Source organism: Lepidothrix coronata, unplaced genomic scaffold, assembly GCF_001604755.1.
Source record: "Lepidothrix coronata isolate B3197 unplaced genomic scaffold, Lepidothrix_coronata-1.0 Scaffold48, whole genome shotgun sequence".
Classification (NCBI taxonomy): domain Eukaryota; kingdom Metazoa; phylum Chordata; class Aves; order Passeriformes; family Pipridae; genus Lepidothrix; species Lepidothrix coronata.
In genome coordinates, this window is record NW_016690228.1 from 352,419 (window position 1) to 371,836 (window position 19,418).

At 37.1% G+C, this 19,418-nt stretch overlaps 1 protein-coding gene across 8 annotated transcripts in view; it reads right to left on the reverse strand.

Moving 5' to 3' along the window:
* ENOX1 (ecto-NOX disulfide-thiol exchanger 1) overlaps positions 1-19,418 on the reverse strand; it is a 365,499-nt gene that overhangs the window by 65,299 nt on the left and 280,782 nt on the right. For all 8 annotated transcript variants that reach the window (XM_017815136.1, XM_017815141.1, XM_017815140.1 and 5 more), the window contains 2 exons: positions 15,232-15,444; positions 1,451-1,557 (listed from right to left, as the gene is read on the reverse strand). In XM_017815136.1, coding sequence (XP_017670625.1) covers positions 1,451-1,557; positions 15,232-15,444 — 320 coding nt within the window. The remainder of the gene's footprint in view (positions 1-1,450; positions 1,558-15,231; positions 15,445-19,418) is intronic.

The following is a 19,418-nucleotide window of genomic DNA, read 5'->3' on the forward strand; positions in this document are numbered from 1 at the left end:
ATATTTAGAAACCAGCAAATGAATGTCACACCACATCCCTTTACAGAAAGTTATTTTAAGAAGGGATAGTCAACATAATTAATGAACTAACAAATCATATTTTCGTATGTCTCTAAAAGATAAGACAAACATCAACCCCCAACTTCCCAACTTTCAATTGAACAAAGGCTTTATCCACTACATATTTGAAATATTTGTGAATAAAATGCAAAATACAGTTTGTACCAATAAATTATGCTAACATGTTATTTTAAGTGTCCCATTATTGAAGTCATTTGGTATTCACCATAATAGCACTGATAATAAAGTATTCATTTGGTATTCATGTGGATGTTACATTTAGTGTCATTGGTATTCAACTGTAATTTAGCATTAGTTAATGGACACTTAAAACATTATCCAAATGATTTATATCACCGCACTTTAGTGTTTCTCAAACTAAGTGTACAACACTTATTTTACAAGTGTACTACAAAATAATTAAATAAGTGCACCTTACCTTCTAAAGTTTTTATTCTGAGACAGAGAAAAATCATTTAGAGGACTGTGATAGTAATACTCTGTACTACATGAAGGTAAACCAAGTGCATGTAAATTGCCCATATTTAAAAAAAAAAGGAAGTAGAAAGAAAGAAAACAAAGACAGCGGTACTTACTTTTTAAAATACAGGCTCATAGCGTATATACTGAATTAAAAACGAAAGCTGGATGACCAAAACACAGGATGAGGTCTAGTGCTTCCTTTGCTGCCACTCGCAGCAAGGGGAGTTAGAATCCCATTTCCTCCACTTATGCTTATGACAGTCACATATGCACTCTGTGTGGTAGTATGATTACATTTATATTGGCTTCTTTGCAAGCATAATATTTAGAATAAGTTATGTATCTACTTTTAAAAAGATATGCATAAAACAAATAGGAAGGAATATGTTGTAATTCTGGATTTAATACACTTAAATAATTATTTAGGAGAGAAATTTTCTATTTTATTTTCACTCAAAGTCATCTTATGGTGACCATATGATGGCACAATGAAAAAAAAATCTGTGCTATAGAATACTTCTAAGAACAGATAACGATGACTCTTAAAAAGATATTTTTTCAGGAATAATTCTTAATTCTATCCTTAGTTGAAAATGTCGTTCCTAATTTCACTACTTGAGTTCATTATTTTAGATAGTAAACATAATCTTCCAATGATTACCCAAATTTTGAATGAAAAATAAAACCACATTGCTCTCTGTCTTAACGTTATTTAACAACTATTATCATAATGAGAGCAATGGGAGCAATTCATACTGTAGATGAGACTGTAAACGGCGAATTGATTAACAGCTAAAATGGTAGCTGTAAATATTGCCAAATACACTCTGTCCAGCTATAATCACACCCGTTCTGTGTCAATCCAGCTGCGAGATGATGGATAGAAGGTAAAAATAAAATCACCAACCTCAGAATGCTTTCGCCAAATGTCTATGTTCTTTCGCTGGGCTTTCGAGAAATGGTCCCAAGCTTTTTGTCTGGTAGAAGCGTTGAAAACGGCGACAATCTGCTCAACTTTGGTGAACAAGGAAGTCAAACAAGACAAGCAATTTATGTTGTGATCACTATAGAGAAGCAAAGCAAAGACACTAGGAGTCTATGGATGATGTCATTACTGAAACAACATCATCAATATCCATCCAATGATGTGTCTTTTGTACTTACATTGTATCAATGTTGGAGATGTCTCCCTTCAAGTCTGTCTCCATAACTTTAGTCTATGCAACTTATAACTCTGTGCCAAAAACCGTGCATGCAGCTGCTTCCCCCTGATGTCTGCTACAACTCCTTGTGCTGGCACATGCCTTTGCGTGTGTGGCTAGAGGGGTGTGACCATAGAAATAAAACTCGACACATAAAGCTGACACATGTTCCCCTGTGGCAGCTGTATAGAGCAGGCTGTACGAATGAAAGTGTGAAAGACAAGCAGGCTCTGCTTTGAAGGGTGACTATCAGATAGTGGGAATTTGTCAGCAGACGGGAAGGGCAAAAGCACACATTAACACTGCATTCTGTGGCTGCAGCTGCTGCTTCTCTGCTATTTAATATAAATGGGCTCACCTGTGGTAGATCATTCTGTCCTGTGTCCATAGCCTATGTATGGTTACGTACGTGAACAGATACTTTTTTTTTTTTTGCATAAGATGAAGAAGAGATGTGAAATGGGCTTCCTTCATTCAATTCCAATGCATTTGTTTTGAACGCAAACATCTATATTTAGGTCAATTACCTAGGACAATTAAGATTCTTAAGATTTTAGCTATTTGTTCACCTCAATTGAGAAAGTTTTTCTCTCAACACTCTTTTCTTTCTCTTCACGTCAGTAAGAAGCAACATTGTCTTTCCACAACAGTGACTTGACTAAAAATGGCCAACAGGTAAGTTGCTTTGATCTCAGCACAATTAACTGAAGGACCACCAAGAAATTCAGGTTTTCTACAAATGACCTGGGCTGTGCTCCTGATTGAGCAGCTATGCCAAACTATGAAAAACTGAAAAATGCTTCAACTCTTTAACGAGGTTCTTGGCTATTTATCTCTTTATATTCCTGGCTTGAAATGATGTCCCCTGTTTTATAAAGTTGAAGCTTGCAGCACCACCCACCCCTCTCACTGAAAAGTGGTGGCAGGCATGCCTTAGCGCCCTCTGATCTGGTCCCTCATTGAGTTGATCAGTATCTGCTCTCTGACTCTTCTTGAGTCAGAGATGTAGAGAATCTTATTATACATAACAACCTACCCTTGCTAAAATTGTGAACTCACCTACTAAAGCAGTTATGTATCTTCACCTCTAGATCTGAAAATTAACCTCACTCATTTGAATAGGAGCACATTTATTCTACTCTCTTTTTTTTTACCACTTCTGTTGGGTTCTGTAATATTCAGGAAGATTATAATGTCTTGAATAACATATGGAAGTTTTTCTTTCAGGGATGATTTACCTTCTAAAGTCATAGAAAATAAATGTAGTTAATTTTCTTTTAAATTAATATGTATATGCAGTTTTACTAAAGAATATGCCTCAACATTACTGTGGTGATCTGATCCATTTGTAATCCATTCAAGTTTTAAAGGCAGATGTGATAATTTCAGCCCATTAGAACTTGCTTGGACTGAAGAGTGGATGTATCAAGGAAGTTACACTGTGTACATTTATTCAATTAATTTGAAAAGAATGAAAATGGTAAAGCACTCTATTATTATGTGTATAGAAACTGCGGCTAGAATTTAATTACTATCGTTGTGTTGATGACCCAGGTGCTCAGAAAATTTTGCTTAATTAACAATCTGTTTTCAGTTTGCAAGTGGAAATTCAAGTAGAAAAGATTCACAAAGATATGAGAATGAGCTGGTTTGCCATTTTCCACTAATAAGTATTAATAAGATCATCTGAATTTTGAAAAACATTTGAACTTTAAAGTGTTTAATTTCCATTATGTGAACAGGTGTTAAGATTTATCAAAAGTCATTATCCAACTATTTCAGAAACTCTCCTCAATGGAAACACAAGCTAGGAAGATGTCAAAGAGTTTTTCTTGTATAACTGCAGGAGACAAAATGAACAGAAGAAGCATCTGCTTCACTTACTTAACTTTTAGGAATTAAACAAACTATAGGAAGTAGGATAGTATGAGTATCACATGCTAAAAATCAAGGCATTTAAAGAAACTTAATGAAACTGGCAGCTAGGGATTTTTAAAAAAGGGAAATGTAGAGGAGCATACTAAATTAGTATGTATCAAAGACCAATATCCCAGTATGCTATTCAAAGAAATTGTCAGTGTATGTACAGCCATTTCAACATTCACAGCTATCTAGGCTACAAAGTATTGCAAATACCCACAGGTAACATCCAACATAAAAGGCCTCCAACCATTACATTAGAGCTAAACAGCAGCCAAGGCCATGATTTGACAGTACAGGAAAGTGCCTTCACATCTTTTTGTATTGCATCAAAATCTGTATTCACATTATGAGAGGGCAATTCAATATAAACCCGTTCTGCCAGTTCACATTTGCTCATGTTGCACTAAGATTTGTTTATTTTGCCATAGATACCCAGGAAACCTAAAGCTGGCATAATGCTTGTGCTCTGCGTAATTGGAAGACAAGATACAATATACTCACTTCTGATCAGTATCGAATTTGAATGGGTAAGCAATCCATCAGCACACAGCCTGTAGGGATGGTAGATTCATCCCTAAGAGGAAGCCATGAAATGTTTATAGTATCTGAGAAACTCTCCAGTTAACTAATTTTTTGTTTATATCTGGGTAAAACGTGGGCAAAGAGAGGCCCCAAATTTTGGACTCATATCTGCAGAATCTGAGTGAAACAATTGTTCCCAGTCTTGCTGCTGACCATAGTTTTCAGATTATTTCCTGATCTCTAGAAAGAAATTTCCAAAACTAAATAACAGGTCATATCAATCTCTCTAAGGCACCTTGAACTCCAGGATGCATTGTACTGTCAACTGTGACTGATAAGTAGAATTATTAAATAACATGAAATATTAACTGTCAGACATCTGTTACTGAATTCTGTGCTATATCAAATTTTCACTGACCACATGTAAAGCTGTTTCCTTACTAAATTAGGATTTAAAAAAATGCATCGTTCTGGAAGGGTCCATAACATGTCATTGTTTTTCCTATCAATATAACTTACAGGATGTAAGCAATTGCAGTTTTCCTAATGACTTATTCTGTGGTTGGTAATTTCTGTGGCGTGTTTCAGACAAAGGATTATTATCTAATTGCTTTTCTGCTGTGTTATAAATAACTAAAAAGACCCAAACAACTAAATCCAGAATGATATGCACGTGTCAATGCAGTGCAACTACTATACACTTTATTACAGGTGCCAGCTCATAGTAAGTACATTAAAAGAATATTTAAGCCTCAGTTTCTACTGCCATAAAAGGTGCTACCGGGATAAGTTGTTGTTATCAAGAATAAATGTAAAAACAACCAGAAAAACTAGGAATATCAACAAAAGTGCCTTAAACAACACCTGCTGAAGTTGCATAGAAGATTGTAGTAAAGGGAAAACTAGTATATCTCCAGGGCCAGAGAATATTTGATATAGATTATTTGAAAATTATACTACCAAAGAAGAATAGAAATAAATGAGAACCAAAGCATATACTCATCTGTAGATTAAGAGGTAGAGAGAACACTTTTAGCCTGCATTATATTTACCAAGCAGGCTATTTTAAATACACGACTGAGGGAAGGCTGAAATTTATCCTTGAGTTCAGGAGAGAAGAAGTACTCAATTTTTCCTTTGCTTATTACATTATAAGCTGCCATACATACTATTTTATAATATATATAATATAATATAATTTATAATTAAAAAAAGAAACAAAATAGAAGCTGAAAAATAATATGTTAAAATAAAAACAGAAGTCTTTTCTGGCAGATAAGATAATAGGATTCTATGTATAATTTCTCTCCAAATTTCACCAGTTAGGGATACAGGATGAAAAGCACTTTGCAATAAATTACTGTAAGTGTAAGGGTAGAATATATGGCAATTTAGCTCAGAAAAATTCTATAAGAGTGTGACAGTTGACATGAAGGGTAAAAGAAAAATTCTACCCATAAAATTACATTGTAAAGGAAACTGTTACAGTAAATGCATAACATGCTTTTCAAATATAGATTCGCAGCACAGGGAGGATATAGAGTTGGCATGGTTTGGGTCAGAAGCCTTGTTGTTGAGTTCTGACTAAGCTGCAGTCTGCCAATCGATTTGGCTTCAAGCCCAGCAAACCAAGGAATTACAGTAGTCAAGGCTAGGTGCCGTAGTGAATGGAGTATTCAGGTCAGTTTTGGATAGGGAAGAAAATATTTCTGGCAACAGTTCTGAAAGGCATTTGTAATGAACTGAACAGAACTCAGCATTATGTCTAAGGCTAAAATTCCACATAGGTAAAAGACGTGACATGAGTAAGAGAAATGTTAGACAGATTGCAGAGTAATGAAACATTTATTATTTTAATTAATTGGGGCCAAACCCTCAGTCTTCTGGTTATGCTACTGATACTTTCAAAAAAGACTTTGCCTTTCTCACATTTACAGTTGAAAACCTGCAGCCTCTCCCTTTGACTCAATTCACATGCCACAGAGGGAGAAACAGATGTGATTGCCTTTGACTAGCAGAGGAAAACAAAAGTTGGAAATACCACCCTGGAGAAGACTGCAGATAATGCAAGGGATGGGTTCTAAAGTAAAGCATACTGTAGGTCATCAGCAGCATACATAAGCAAATGCCATTATAGATTTGTATAATGAAGATATAGATTTTGACAGCAGTGTGAAATAACTTACCTGCTACAAATAAATGGCATAGTTGTTTACTTTGGTTTTGCTGAGGTTTTTAAAAAAAAATTAAAAAAAAAAATCCAGAGGTACAAAAAAAGAAGGTGAATCACAGCTGCAACTCCATCAGAGTAAAGAAAGCTACTGTTTGGTGTGCATGCTGCCTGGATGCCAATAGGTTCCTTAAGACATAGTGTTAAGACATAGCATGATAAAGGAGCAAACCAGAGGACTTCACTATTATATCCCCAAATTCCACCTTTTTGGACAGACCAAAAGAATGTTGCTTCCAGTGATTTATCTCCCAAATCATTTTGCTGTGTGGGCGGTCAGCTTGCAAGGATGCCATTCCTCAACCTGCCCTGCTCCTAACAGCTACATCTGTACTAGTGATCAAAACCAGCCAGGGACCATTCTTGTTCCCTGAAACCAACTGGCACAAGATGCCAAGTGGCCCTGCAGCAGCAACCCTTCTCTCTCCACAAAAAAAGATGCTTTTCTGGGAAACTACTTGTCCTGCATCAAACTCTGAACTATACCTACAGTGTGTGGGAAAATCCTAGCTGGCCCAGAGCAACAGCTTTCTTACATTTGAACAGTATGGGCAAGCCTGCCCTAGCTCAATTTAATCCTGCAGATGAAGTCAGGGGGGTCATCCTTTATTAGCAGTCTCACCTTTTTTGCTCTCACTCTGATGCAGAGGTGTCAGCGTTGCAGAGAGCAATTACAAAACCTACCAGAGGAACAAGGATGTTTTCCTCTTCCACCTACCCTGTCTCACCTACCAGAGTACTAGAAAGCATGTCCTCTCCCTCAATTATTTCTATATTTCCCTTTGACTAGGCCTACAGTGCTTGAGACCACAAGGAGGTATGCCTGGGTCAATGGTTGATACCCCTTCCTATTCCATCTGACTCAGACCGGTTCTAGTCCATGTGCTTGCGTGGGTTATTAAGAGGCTGAGCGAATGCAGGAACACTACACCTGAGCGATGCAGGAAGAAATACTTTTTCGTAATACAATAAGCAGATTCTTCCACACAGACAAAGAATAGAAAAAGTCCTTATACTACAACACATATTATAATCCCTGGTCTTGTAGAGTATCAAACCTCAGTGTCAGGAGCCATTGTTTTCCTTTCTTCTTCTTTTGGCTAAGAAATCGAGTGAGTAATAGTGAAAGAAGGAGCATTATGGGGATACTAAAAATGCCCTGTTTTCCGTATTTATACTGAAATCTGCACAGTAACTTGTCTGAGGTATGTATATCAACAATTAGTAGTTCTAGAAATAGAAGAACGCTCCCTGTTAAACTCCGAAATAAAAAAAAATGCAATTTGATTAAAGAGAGCCCAGTTTGCCCTGCAAGGTTTAGCTAAAAAATCTGTCTCCAATTTAAGCTTTGAAAATCTTTTAGGTTGTGAAACGTGGTTTAATTTACAACAAAGAAACTGACAGCTGAGTGTAACTGTAAGAGCTGGTGCTGTGCCATGGGATAAATCACTTGAACTCAACAAGACCGCCTCACCTTCATGTCATTTCTCAACAAACAGAAGCCTGACATCAGACCAGCACAACACACTAGGGCAGGTACAAATGTACAGTACCTGCTCTTTCAATGCCACCATCTCACTTTACAGAATGGACTTTATGGACCTTGTGTTGACAATCAGAAAAAAACCTAAGAAAAAGCCCAACCCACACAATCTTCCCATCCCAACTCAAAGGAAGATTAAGTGAATGATGCTTTCTTCATCAGCTTGACAAGATTATAAGGTACTGCATTTAATTAGCTGTTCTTTTTGTTATTTATGGTTAGACAGACTTTTATTTTCAGTCCTCAGATTTAAAAATAGCAAAAGCAGGAAAAACTGGTTTTGGTAAGTCTGCCCAAAAAGAGAACTCTGTAATGAAGGAACATCATAAATGTGACCAAGCTCTGGCAGGTCCCATTAAGAGAAGGGACTCTTCCTAAGTAAAAATTACACAGAGATCTTGCAGATTAGAATGTTCCTAGGAGATCAGGAGGGTTATGTTTGTTTTGCCCATAGTATAGTTTGTTTTGCTGAAGAAAAAGAATAGGGAGGTGGATGAGGAGGTTTCAACAGCCATAGCCTCTTCTGGCAATCAAAACAAAAAATCGTCTCAGACATCATATGTGGTAACATTTAGTTCTCCATACTTTATGTTACCTTGTCTGCCATGACTTGTCCTCTTCTCTCTTTTTTTACTGCCTCCAGTCTCATCTTCCTTTTGTATTTTTGTTCCCTCATTCTATGTGTGTCCATCTTTCTCTACCACATAGTCTATCCCTTTCCAAAACTCTTTTCCCATCCCCATAACATCTCTGTCATCATCATGAACTACCCCATTTGGGACAAATCCAGTGATTTGACAAGAAGCATGACTAGTGCATAATGAAGGGAGTAAGTATTTCAATCGGTCATAGTTGCATAGGATTATTCATATTTATAAGGTTTATTCAATCACTTATAAGCAGTCCGAACAGTTTTAGATGTGCAGACCATGTGATATGCACAGCCAACTCAGGAACCCTTTTGGGTGGAACCTTCATCTTTCCTTCCTTGCCCCAATGTCATATTCTCTTCCCTTATCCTTTATTTCCACAAAACATTTACAGCTCTGTTCTGTGAAGCATCAGCCCCTTACCTCCATCTCTACTCAGTAAAGCATTCAAAACCAAGCACAGATTTTCATGTGACTAGAGCATACGCTTCTTTGCCTTGAACCCTGTGTCATCATCTAGAAATCTGCAATTCCAGGCAAGTGGCATGAGTTGTCAAAATAGGGCCTTAGACTGAAATCTCTTGGAAGACAGTGCTTTTATTTTGCTATAAAGCACCATGCATATTTAATGGTCCACATTAAAAAAAAAAGTCTTAAAAATAACAGAAGAAGAGCTTCTGTTTAAATTCTGGCCACGCTACATCAATACTAAGATTCGTATTGACTTTAGTTGGAGTGAAAGCTACAGACAACGGAAGGAATGCAGAAATTCAAAGCAAATGAAACACAAAGGAATAAGCTACGTGAAACACTACAAGTTGCAACCACAAAAGGTTATACTGCCAGAAAATAGGGAGGAACTATAAGAATGCAAGGTAAAATATAAATGGAGTCTTTCATCTCTGTTCTCTGCCACTGCCACAGCATCCTGGATAGAAATGCTTTTGAGAACATGTGTANGAAACGAGCCAAGAGCACAGTGACTAAATGAGCTAATCAAAAGCTCATGGATGGATTGTGGATGTTATTTTGTATGTAACTTTTTTTTTTTTAAAATGTACCAAGGTAGAAAGTAATAGTGGCACCTAATGACATGAAAATGGAAGGACAACTGAGAAAGAATAGATACCCAGCTGAGCTTTACTGGACAAATTATCAGTACAGAAACGAGCCAAGAGCACAGTGACTAAATGAGCTAATCAAAAGCTCATGGATGGATTGTGGATGTTATTTTGTATGTAACTTTTTTTTTTTAAAATGTACCAAGGTAGAAAGTAATAGTGGCACCTAATGACATGAATGATTAATATTTTTATTTATATTATAGTGGCATTCTATGACACCAACTGAGATCTGGGCTGCAATGTAAAAACACATTATATGACTCAATCTCTTTCTCAAAGAGCTTAATGATGACCTAAAATTTGCACATAAAGTAAGCTCATATTTTTGAATTAATCACTGTCAAATGAAAGAAAGACTGTATGACTGGACAATCAAAGAGCAGGAAAATCCTTTTAAAAGTTGTTATTAATACAGAGCAATTCAAAGAATACTCGGAAAGCATGATTGTATATAAAAAGCCTGACTGCTAAGAGAATTTTAACCAGCATGTTTTCAATAACTGTAATGAAACTGGCATCATTTTTAGTACAGTGAGAACATACTAAAAAGTGGAAGGATTATTGGGAGAAAGGAGTACAGTATGGAATATAAAGCAAATCAGATAAGACTATGATTTGAGTAATCATCATTATATCAATGTAATTTTTATCTTTTCTAAAGCAAGAGAGCAACATCTGATGTGAACCTGTAATGAGAAAAACAAAACTGCTGCCAATCACTTTTGGAAGAAAGCTCAAAAAAGATTTTTAACATTTTCTTAATTTTTTAATATTAAAAACGCAGATTCTATCTGTGAAGGCACTGATAATGTTAAAACAGATTAAATCATACCCAGAGAGATCAGAGAATGAAAATGAAGAAACCTGAAAGGAGGAGAATTTTATTCAGTCTGTTGCGAATGCTTTTCCCTTCAGAATTATTTAACTTCAATTTTTTTTTTTTTTTTTTTGTGGAGGGGGATGAGGTGAGAATTCATATCAGATACCTACCAGCTATTTGAGAAAAAGTCAGTGTAGTCTAACACAACACTGAAGTCCTTAAGTAAAAAGAGAGGAAAACTCGAGGTGACAATTCAGAGGTTCCCAAAGAGGGGCACATGACACACAATCTTCTCCCCAGTCTTCTGTTCTTAATGGACAGGCCTACTGAATCAGCTCAAAGTTGTATCTAGCTTCACATCTTGTTTCACAAATGAGGGCTGAAGATGCTTAGCAACAAACTAAACAGGTAAACTGCATAATCTCATAATCCACAGCATCACAGAATGGTTTGGCTTGGAGGGGAGCTTAAAGATCATCTAGTTTCAACCTCCTGCAGGTTGAAATCCTCCACTGGACCCGATTGCTCAAAGCCCTATTCAACCTGCTCTTGCACGCTTCCAGGGATGGGGTATCCACAACTTCTCTGGGCAATCCGTGTCAGTGTCTCACCATCCTCACTGTAAAGGTTTTCTTCCTAATATCTAATCAAAACCTACTCTCTTTCACTTTAAAGCCATCCTCCCTTGTTCATGGTTACGCTGGACAACAGGAAGAATTTTTTCACTGAAAGGGTAGTTAAGCATTGGAACAGGCTGCCCAGGGAGTCAGAATCCCTGAAGTGTTCAAGAAACGACTGGACATGGCAGTTAGTGCTATGGTTTAGTTGGCATGGTGGTGTTCATTCAAAGGTTAGACTCAATGATCTTGGATGTCTCTTCCAACCTTACTGACTCTACGAGTCCATGACAAGGAAGCAATCTGGCCAGGGGGCTCCACGATAAAAACCACCCTTCCACTGTTCCCCCACAAACACAAGAAACTGATTCATAGACCCTGATTCCTATTACCAAAGTCCATTGAAGAGTCATTAATTAGTAAAATGGACAAAAATGACCAAAAAAGTAGGTGTCATAATCTTCTTAGTACCCAGCCATGGGGTACTCCTCTTAACTACAATGTCTGTGTAATCTACCCACTTGTATACTGGGACACTTCCACCACCTTGTGTGTCTGACTCTTGAGATATCAAAATAATTTTTGAATGGGATTTTAGATTTTCACTCACCTATAGGTACTTTTGACAATGTTGTCAAGGGAGATTGCACCAAATAGTCCGAAACCTCAATAAATAGACAAAGTTTACAGTGCATGGAGAAGAAAGTCAGAGGAGAGAATTGTAGCTTTGGTGTAGTCTAAAAACGGCCCACAGACCAACACAGATGTCTCTAGGGTTCCCATTTTCCTTAAACATGACGATCAACACTGGTAAATCTTAGGCTGAAAAGGTGGTTTGGGAGGAAATGAAATGGAGATGAATGAAAAGTCATGGAGCAGTGTCACATGTTATTAAGATGTGGAAGCACAGTGGAAGAATTTAGAAATCAAGCCACAGACCTACCCAAAATTCTGGAAAACAATCTGTATTTTAGGCACAGATTCAAATATTGAAGAACTAGGTAATTTAATAAAAAGAAGGAGTGGAGATTTTTCTCTCTTTATCCCTTAAATAACTGAAGAAGTACCATAACAAGACTAAGACTACCTGCAGAACTTAAATCAGGTGCTATAAATTTGTGGTGTGACAGCAGTAATACACTTTATTTCATAGCTCATTCTGGCACAAGTATCTTGGTCAGATAATTAATTCACGTGCTGAACACTTGACACAAATTTTTAGGGGTAATCTGCTTGATAATCTTCTAAATACCTCCAGGTACAAATCTGTAGCAGAGATTTCAATACCTGTACTTCTTTAGCAGTTGGGCCATAAGCTGAAATGTTCTGGCCACAGTAATCCTCATTAACAAGAAAGCACTTTCTACTGAGACCTGCACAGACAGTGTGTGTGTGTGTGTGCATGTGTGTGTGTGTGTGTTCCAGGTGAGTGCATTTGAAGCCCATTTTATTTCTTTTTCACTCTCTATAACATTTTTTGCTACAATGCTGGCATTTTTATCTAACTCCGAGTTCTCCCCTTACGCTATATCCTTCTGTATCAAGGCTATACACAGTAAGTGGGATTAATCTACTCTAAACAAGGCATGTAAAAAGTTGAACATCTGGTTCAGAGCTAGGCCCCTGTGAATCCTCTATGGATAGCAGAGAAAAAATGGCATATCCAAGGGATGATTCATCTCACTGGAAGAGCACCATGAGGTCAGTTTGATGACTCATTCCCTGGAGATTCTTATTTTTCTTTTCTAACTGCAAAGAAATCTCAGAAAGGTCAGCTCCAAGTTGGACATCTGACCTAGTTCATGACAGAGTAATGCCACATTATATTTTAAAAATACTGTAATATTTATATCAAATGGCCACACAGCTGCAGCATTAGCCTAGACTTTTGGATCCTTACTGCAGAACAGCAGAAGTGAGTTTTTGTCATGCTGCAAAATTTAATAGACCACACACACCTAATTTGGACATCTAGTATTTTCAAATTCTTCTTCATAAAGCAACTGACACATTGTAACCAATTCTGCAGGACTGTGGAAAAACAATGGAAAAGGATGCATGAAAAACATTCCTCAGATCAATTAAAATACAGATTAATTCAAATTCCCTTAAAAACGGGAAGCTCATTTCACAGTCTCCATGCTTAGCAATCTTTGGCATATACATGTGTAAAGCAAAAATATCATCCATCTGTTCGCATCAAGTTTGCAAAGAATTTTAATAAGACACATTAATGTTAATAATGGCCAATGTTTCTGATTTTTATAAAATAACCAATGGAGAGCATCTGGAAAGCTTGAAAAATTTGTTTTTATAATCCACAGAGTGTAACACCTTTCCCTGAGGATGTTTTTTTCCTGACCTTGTCCTCCTAGGCCAGATTCACCAGAAACTTTCTTCTTCCAGGCATTGCTGGGACCCTGAAACTCTTGTTTTTAAGCCAGACCTATTTCTGGTTTTGTAAGTTCAGCATTCAGTACATGACAGGAGCAAAACAAGATAGACAAAACTGCAAGTTTCCACCTGAAACTACAGGGATCTCTATTTCCAAAGTGACAGATGTTCTACAACAGTTGGTGACAAATGGGCTAATTTAGACTGATTTAACTAAAGTTCAGCCTGCTGACAATGAGGGATTTTTTTTTAATGCAGCTGAAGAAGGCATTTCTGAATGCTAGAGCTGGCTGTGGCACACAAAACTACAGAGGCCCTGGTGTGAACTGAACAGCACGCCATGCATGGTGTCTGCGTCTTTGTGTCTCACACTGCCTTTTAGATGCTAAATGGAAGACAATAATGCCTAGCAAATTACCAAGGGAATTAGCTGTCTTTAAAATTTACTCACTGAACAGATGTCCACAGAAATCAAATGTCTTTGGCTCAGAATTTTTCTTCCTAAGTTCAGGCATCTAAACTCTTAAATTAGAAGGACATATGCCCTGGGATGAATTGGCCTTCTGAGATGCTGAGCTTACTATAACATAGGCAGAAAGCTTCAAGGGCTTCTCTCCTAAGCTAGGCAAGTCCATCCAAGCATGTGCCTTCAGCCCTAACTTTTGAAGGATGTCCACTGAGGGACCAGAAATGTATTGCAGAAAAGCCTTTAAGGCTTATTTTTTTACATAAAGATTAGGGATATGATTCAGAAATTACAATGCAACAACTGCATTGTTCTCCATCTGATAAATTTTCTTGGGCTTTTTTCTTAACTTCAGGCTTCAGCCTTCTGAGTATCATAAAGCCTCTTGCTTGAGCAACCATGAGTAGACACATTAAAAACCAGCAAAAATTAAATTAGTTTTCTTTCTCATTTTTTTCTTGCCTTTTCCTTTCTTTTCCCCTTTCTTCTCACATTTTCACCTCCTTCTCTTTTTTTCTCTTCTCTTTGCCTCCCTTGCCTTTGAAGAAAACTTCTTGTCAAGTATCCTGATTATTGTTTTATGAGGGAACCTCATTAAGGTAACTTCATTGATTATATTTCTGTGCTAAGGAAATTGCTGCCAGCAGTAGATATTTAAGACAGTTTATCTGCCAAATTATTACTGGCATCGTATCAGTCAAGTAGTCCTGATGCCAGCAGCAGTACAGCATATTCTTCTACTATAGAGGTGGCCTGCATGCTGGCTTCTACTGTCTTTTACCTAAACCCAGGTTAAAAATATTACCTAATTGTGCTCTATTCTTTAATCGACCTAATTAACTAGCTGCAACGCACAAGCTACATATCCCTTCTCTCAAAAAGCCCAAGATATTTTCTCAGAGCAGTGAGGCTTCTGTCTGGTCCATTCTTGAAGTGTCAACAACAGTAGACACTATGCATAGAGCATGTCTTCATCTAATAATAAACAAAACTACTGAAATTTTGCTCACCTTGAATAATAAGCTCTTAGGAGTGGTCCTTGATCCTCCAAATTGCCATAGAGTATGGAATAGGATATAAAGTAGAATATGACTGCATTGCAACTACTTACCCCCAAACAAACAAAATGATAAAAAAACCACTACCACCACCACCACCATCACTACAACAACACTGGACAAAAAGGGAGTTACTTACATTGAGTGAGGATTCCTGTTAAGGCATTTTTGAAACTCTCCTTGGCTTGCTCCATTTCTTGCTCATGAGCTGCCTTTTCGTTCATGAGCCGGCGGACGTGGCTGTTGGCTGACTGCACCATCGAATAAAACTGGTTTGCAGAGCGACGATTCACCTCGCCTCGCTCAATCCAGGTAAGCAGCACTGTGATGGCCTCTGAAAATTTGCTATCATCTAGAACAATCAAAGCACAGGTTTCAAATTGCAGGCATAAATATCCTGCTGAGAACACATTTTCTGCTCCATGTCACATTAAAATCAGCATAAATCTTGCTTGCAGTGTATAATTTTGGGCAACTTTTGTGCCCTTTGTTCTATCAGATGTAAGAAGCCAATATAGCTATGTGAAACTACATAAATCTTCCTTCAAGCCTTGTCTTCTCCTTATTTTAATAGCTTTCTCAAAACAAAAAGCACCCTCCCCCTCTTCCCTGTGGCCTGAGTCCTTGCTTTCACAATGTCTCCCTTAAGCCATTCAGTGATATGGAATGACCTTACAATGGGAGTGAAGAGACCTCTGTGATACTGGACTCACTGAGGAAACGAAATGTGTCTGTGTTAATCTGGTCAGCTGAGAGCTCAGTCTTAGAGCTTGGGCATACTTTTGTCAACAGAGTTCACATTTATGTTATTTTTATATATTTACTTAATTAATGAACAATGTTGAGGTTGAACAATTCCTCCTCAAAACACTGATTACTTACAAGGAACTGCTTTGAACAGATGATGTGCCTGTGCTTGGTTTGTATCATTTGTTTTGTATTATTTGTCTGTGTTTTGCTTTATATATTTTTTAAAATGATTCTAGATGAATCCAGGAAAACACCTGGATTAGAGCTTCATGTTTACCATTCAGGTAACATAAGCTGTATTTTTCTGCATTAAGACTGCCAAAACTGAAGGCTAGATTTTGTGCACTCCCTCTCCAAGTAATCTTCTTTCCTCTGACAGTGCTCTCAGCTTCCTCAGAAAACTCTTAGCACAGCATCCATTACACTTCAGGCTTCACCAGAATTAAGAGGAAACATTTTCTTTTAAGTCCCATTTAGGCTGAGCTTCAAGAAAATATTATTACAACAGTATGTTCCTGTGGAACCATTTTTGTGCAATTCAATCTCATTTTTTTCACCAGGATTCTATTCTATAAAACTTCCATTTCTCAACAACTCATTTTAAACATCTCATCTAGTCTTTTTGGTTATATTTCTTTATATATATTTTAGATGGCATGTATACTTTTCTCTAGGAAAAGGTATATGGTTATGGTGGGAAGAAGTACTATAGCTATAACCAACAGATACTTAAAATAAAAATTGGGAAATACTGAAACCAGTCAACTGTGTTACAGAATACAGAATCATGGGACGTAGTTTGTAAGACTCTGCTTTCTATGTACAAAAAATAATGAAATACTAATTCTTAAGTGATGATTTTGGCTTTTATTCTGAATCAGTAATCACTTCCCTAAAACGTGAGGAGCCTAAAGTACAGAGAGGACTAATGCAACACTCTGTGTCCACAGCCTCTGAAGAGATTTTTAACATCTTATTAACTGAAATATACTTTCAGCTACAGCACTAAGATTTGCTCTCCACAGCTGAATAGGCATGTTCACCCAAGATCCTTGAAAAAAATTTGCAAAATAAGAGCATCATAACACTCTCCCTATGTACAATGATGTATCTGTTGTAACTTAACATTAACATGTGATTCATTATCATCATTCATTAAGTAATTGCCCATGGGGAGGAAGAGTCAGATGTGCATCTTTTTATTCAATATTGTCCCTTCAGATTAGACTCCAGTTTGGAACTTTGCTGGATACGTATGGAGCAGAATGTATTAAGTGGCTCTGATGGGTGAGGTTGTATGAATATAGGCCTCAGAAAAGCCAAATTTAAAGAAGACTCCTGCAAAGTCTCCCCATTGCAAGAAAGCATAAAGATAAGGCTCTCCAAAAAACTGCATCTTGCTGAAATGCATGGGAACTGGATGTCAAATATTCCATACAGCCAAAAACTCATCTCTGGAACACAATGTTTATTATAATTACAGTAGTAAATAAGAATAACATATAATGGCTTCTGGCAATTTTAGAACGCAATTTCCAACAGTCTGTAGTCAGATCCCCCTGCGGATGGCGCCAGCCTGTTAACAGCAAGCATTGGGCTGATTGTGAGTAGAGAATAACTACAGCAGAATGTTCCTCTTTTTATCTTGTAGACATTATTATCTAAATCATCACACATAATTTATCACCCAATACGATAGTACCATTCAGTCTAGGTCCAGACATGAACAGCAACGTTGAGAGAAATGACGCAAAGAAGCACCTCCAAAGAGCTACATCAGAATCTGTGAAGAAACAGTGTGCAGATCTAAGCAAAAATGTTTCAGAGATGCATTAGGAAAATCAGTTGCACAGAAAAATTCACCGTTTTTCTTGCTTTAATCTCTCTCCAGTACACATTTGTGTGTTGTTTTGCTACAGAGTTTCTATTAAATAAAAACACCTCTAGTTTTGTTGTCTTTTTATCAGGCACAGTAGGTGTCTGTAAGGGGTGTTCATAAACATGCCATCCTTCTGCCACATAGATTCTACCCATTTAAAAGGATATGCTGGAAACTTTTTTTCAATATACTATACTTCCAGGGAGCTGCAGATGTCTATGAGACTGTTATAGTTAATTCACAGCTCTGTACTAGCAGGAAAAAATCCTTTCATTGGTAAACATCAGCATCTTCATTGATTACACAATTAGAAGACACATTCAAAAATGCTAGAGGGTAATATATGCACAACAGGAGCATATTAGTTAATAAAACCTTTTATCTACAGTTTTAAAATTTCCTTATTTCATCTTCATTTCTAACTTCTATGTTCTTGAGTTCACTATTCAGTGACTGGCATTAGGTAACTCACCATGAATTCATTTTCTTCATCCAGAATACAGCGACTCTTTCTGAGGAATCAGAGGTTCCCTTAGAAAATCAGATTTTTATACCAGAATGTTCATTTATTTTTCAGTTAGTAGATAAATAGTAGAAGAAATGCAGCAATGGAATCTAATTTAAGCAGAGCATGAACTGCCTTATGATTGCAGCCATTCATTAAAAAATAAAACAAAGCAAAACTCCTAATTCTGTTCAAAATTATTCCCTCATGGTAGGAGGCACATAATTATACACTGTTTAAAAACACACTCTTCAAATAAATTCCTTTATATAAGACATGTTCCCATATGTAATTGTTCATTTAAAATGAACTCACGGCGAATTATTTCTTGCGCTTAGAGCTCTTTTCTCCTCCAAGTTACAGCATATTTTAAAAAAATAAGGTAGGCTTTATCATTTCTGTTTTAGTTGTCTATTTAATGGTGAGGTGAACTGTGGCCCAGAAGTGCCTGCTTCCCTCAACCAGCTGTAAAGGAAGCCTGGGATGGCCTGCTCATATATAGACATCTCTGCAACAGATGTCTACATTTGGTCAGACTAATCCTAACCATTACACAAGTGCACCTGTTCCAGAACACCTAGTCAGCACTTGTTCACCTGTGTGTTCTTGTACTTGATGTTCAGTCCTAACACAAGCTGTGATGATGCTATGTCATTTTAAGATTACCCATCTATCAACGATGGTTTGCTGGGTGTCTCTCAATAGAGATTTCCGGGTGCTGCTAGACCCATTCACAAGGCTCTAAAGGTAAGGTATTTAAAATTCCTCTTACATCAACTAAGGATATTTGACCTTTAAATCCTAGCTCACAACTTAGATGAAATGAAATATAAAGGAAAGAAAATGCATCCCCAGAGCTGCCCAGGAAATAGTTAACAGGGATATTTCTACGAAAAAGGGGAATAATTGTTGACAAATGTCTAGCATTTTTCTGCTTTGTAATTTGACCACCTCTAAGCAACCCCAAATGGAATAAACTTTTTAATTGAAAAAGCTATGACAAGAACTGTTGCAAAATGGTTTACTGGGAAAAGGTCTTGGAAACAGACGTTTAACTTTTAGCTTACGGAGTTTCCCTGGTGTAACACAGGGCAGAATTCAGCTCAAAGTAACCTGAAATGTGACTATTTATCTCTCATTTTTAAGTACCTCCAAAAGGTGCTTTCACAACTTGGGTGATGGTGTCTAAGGC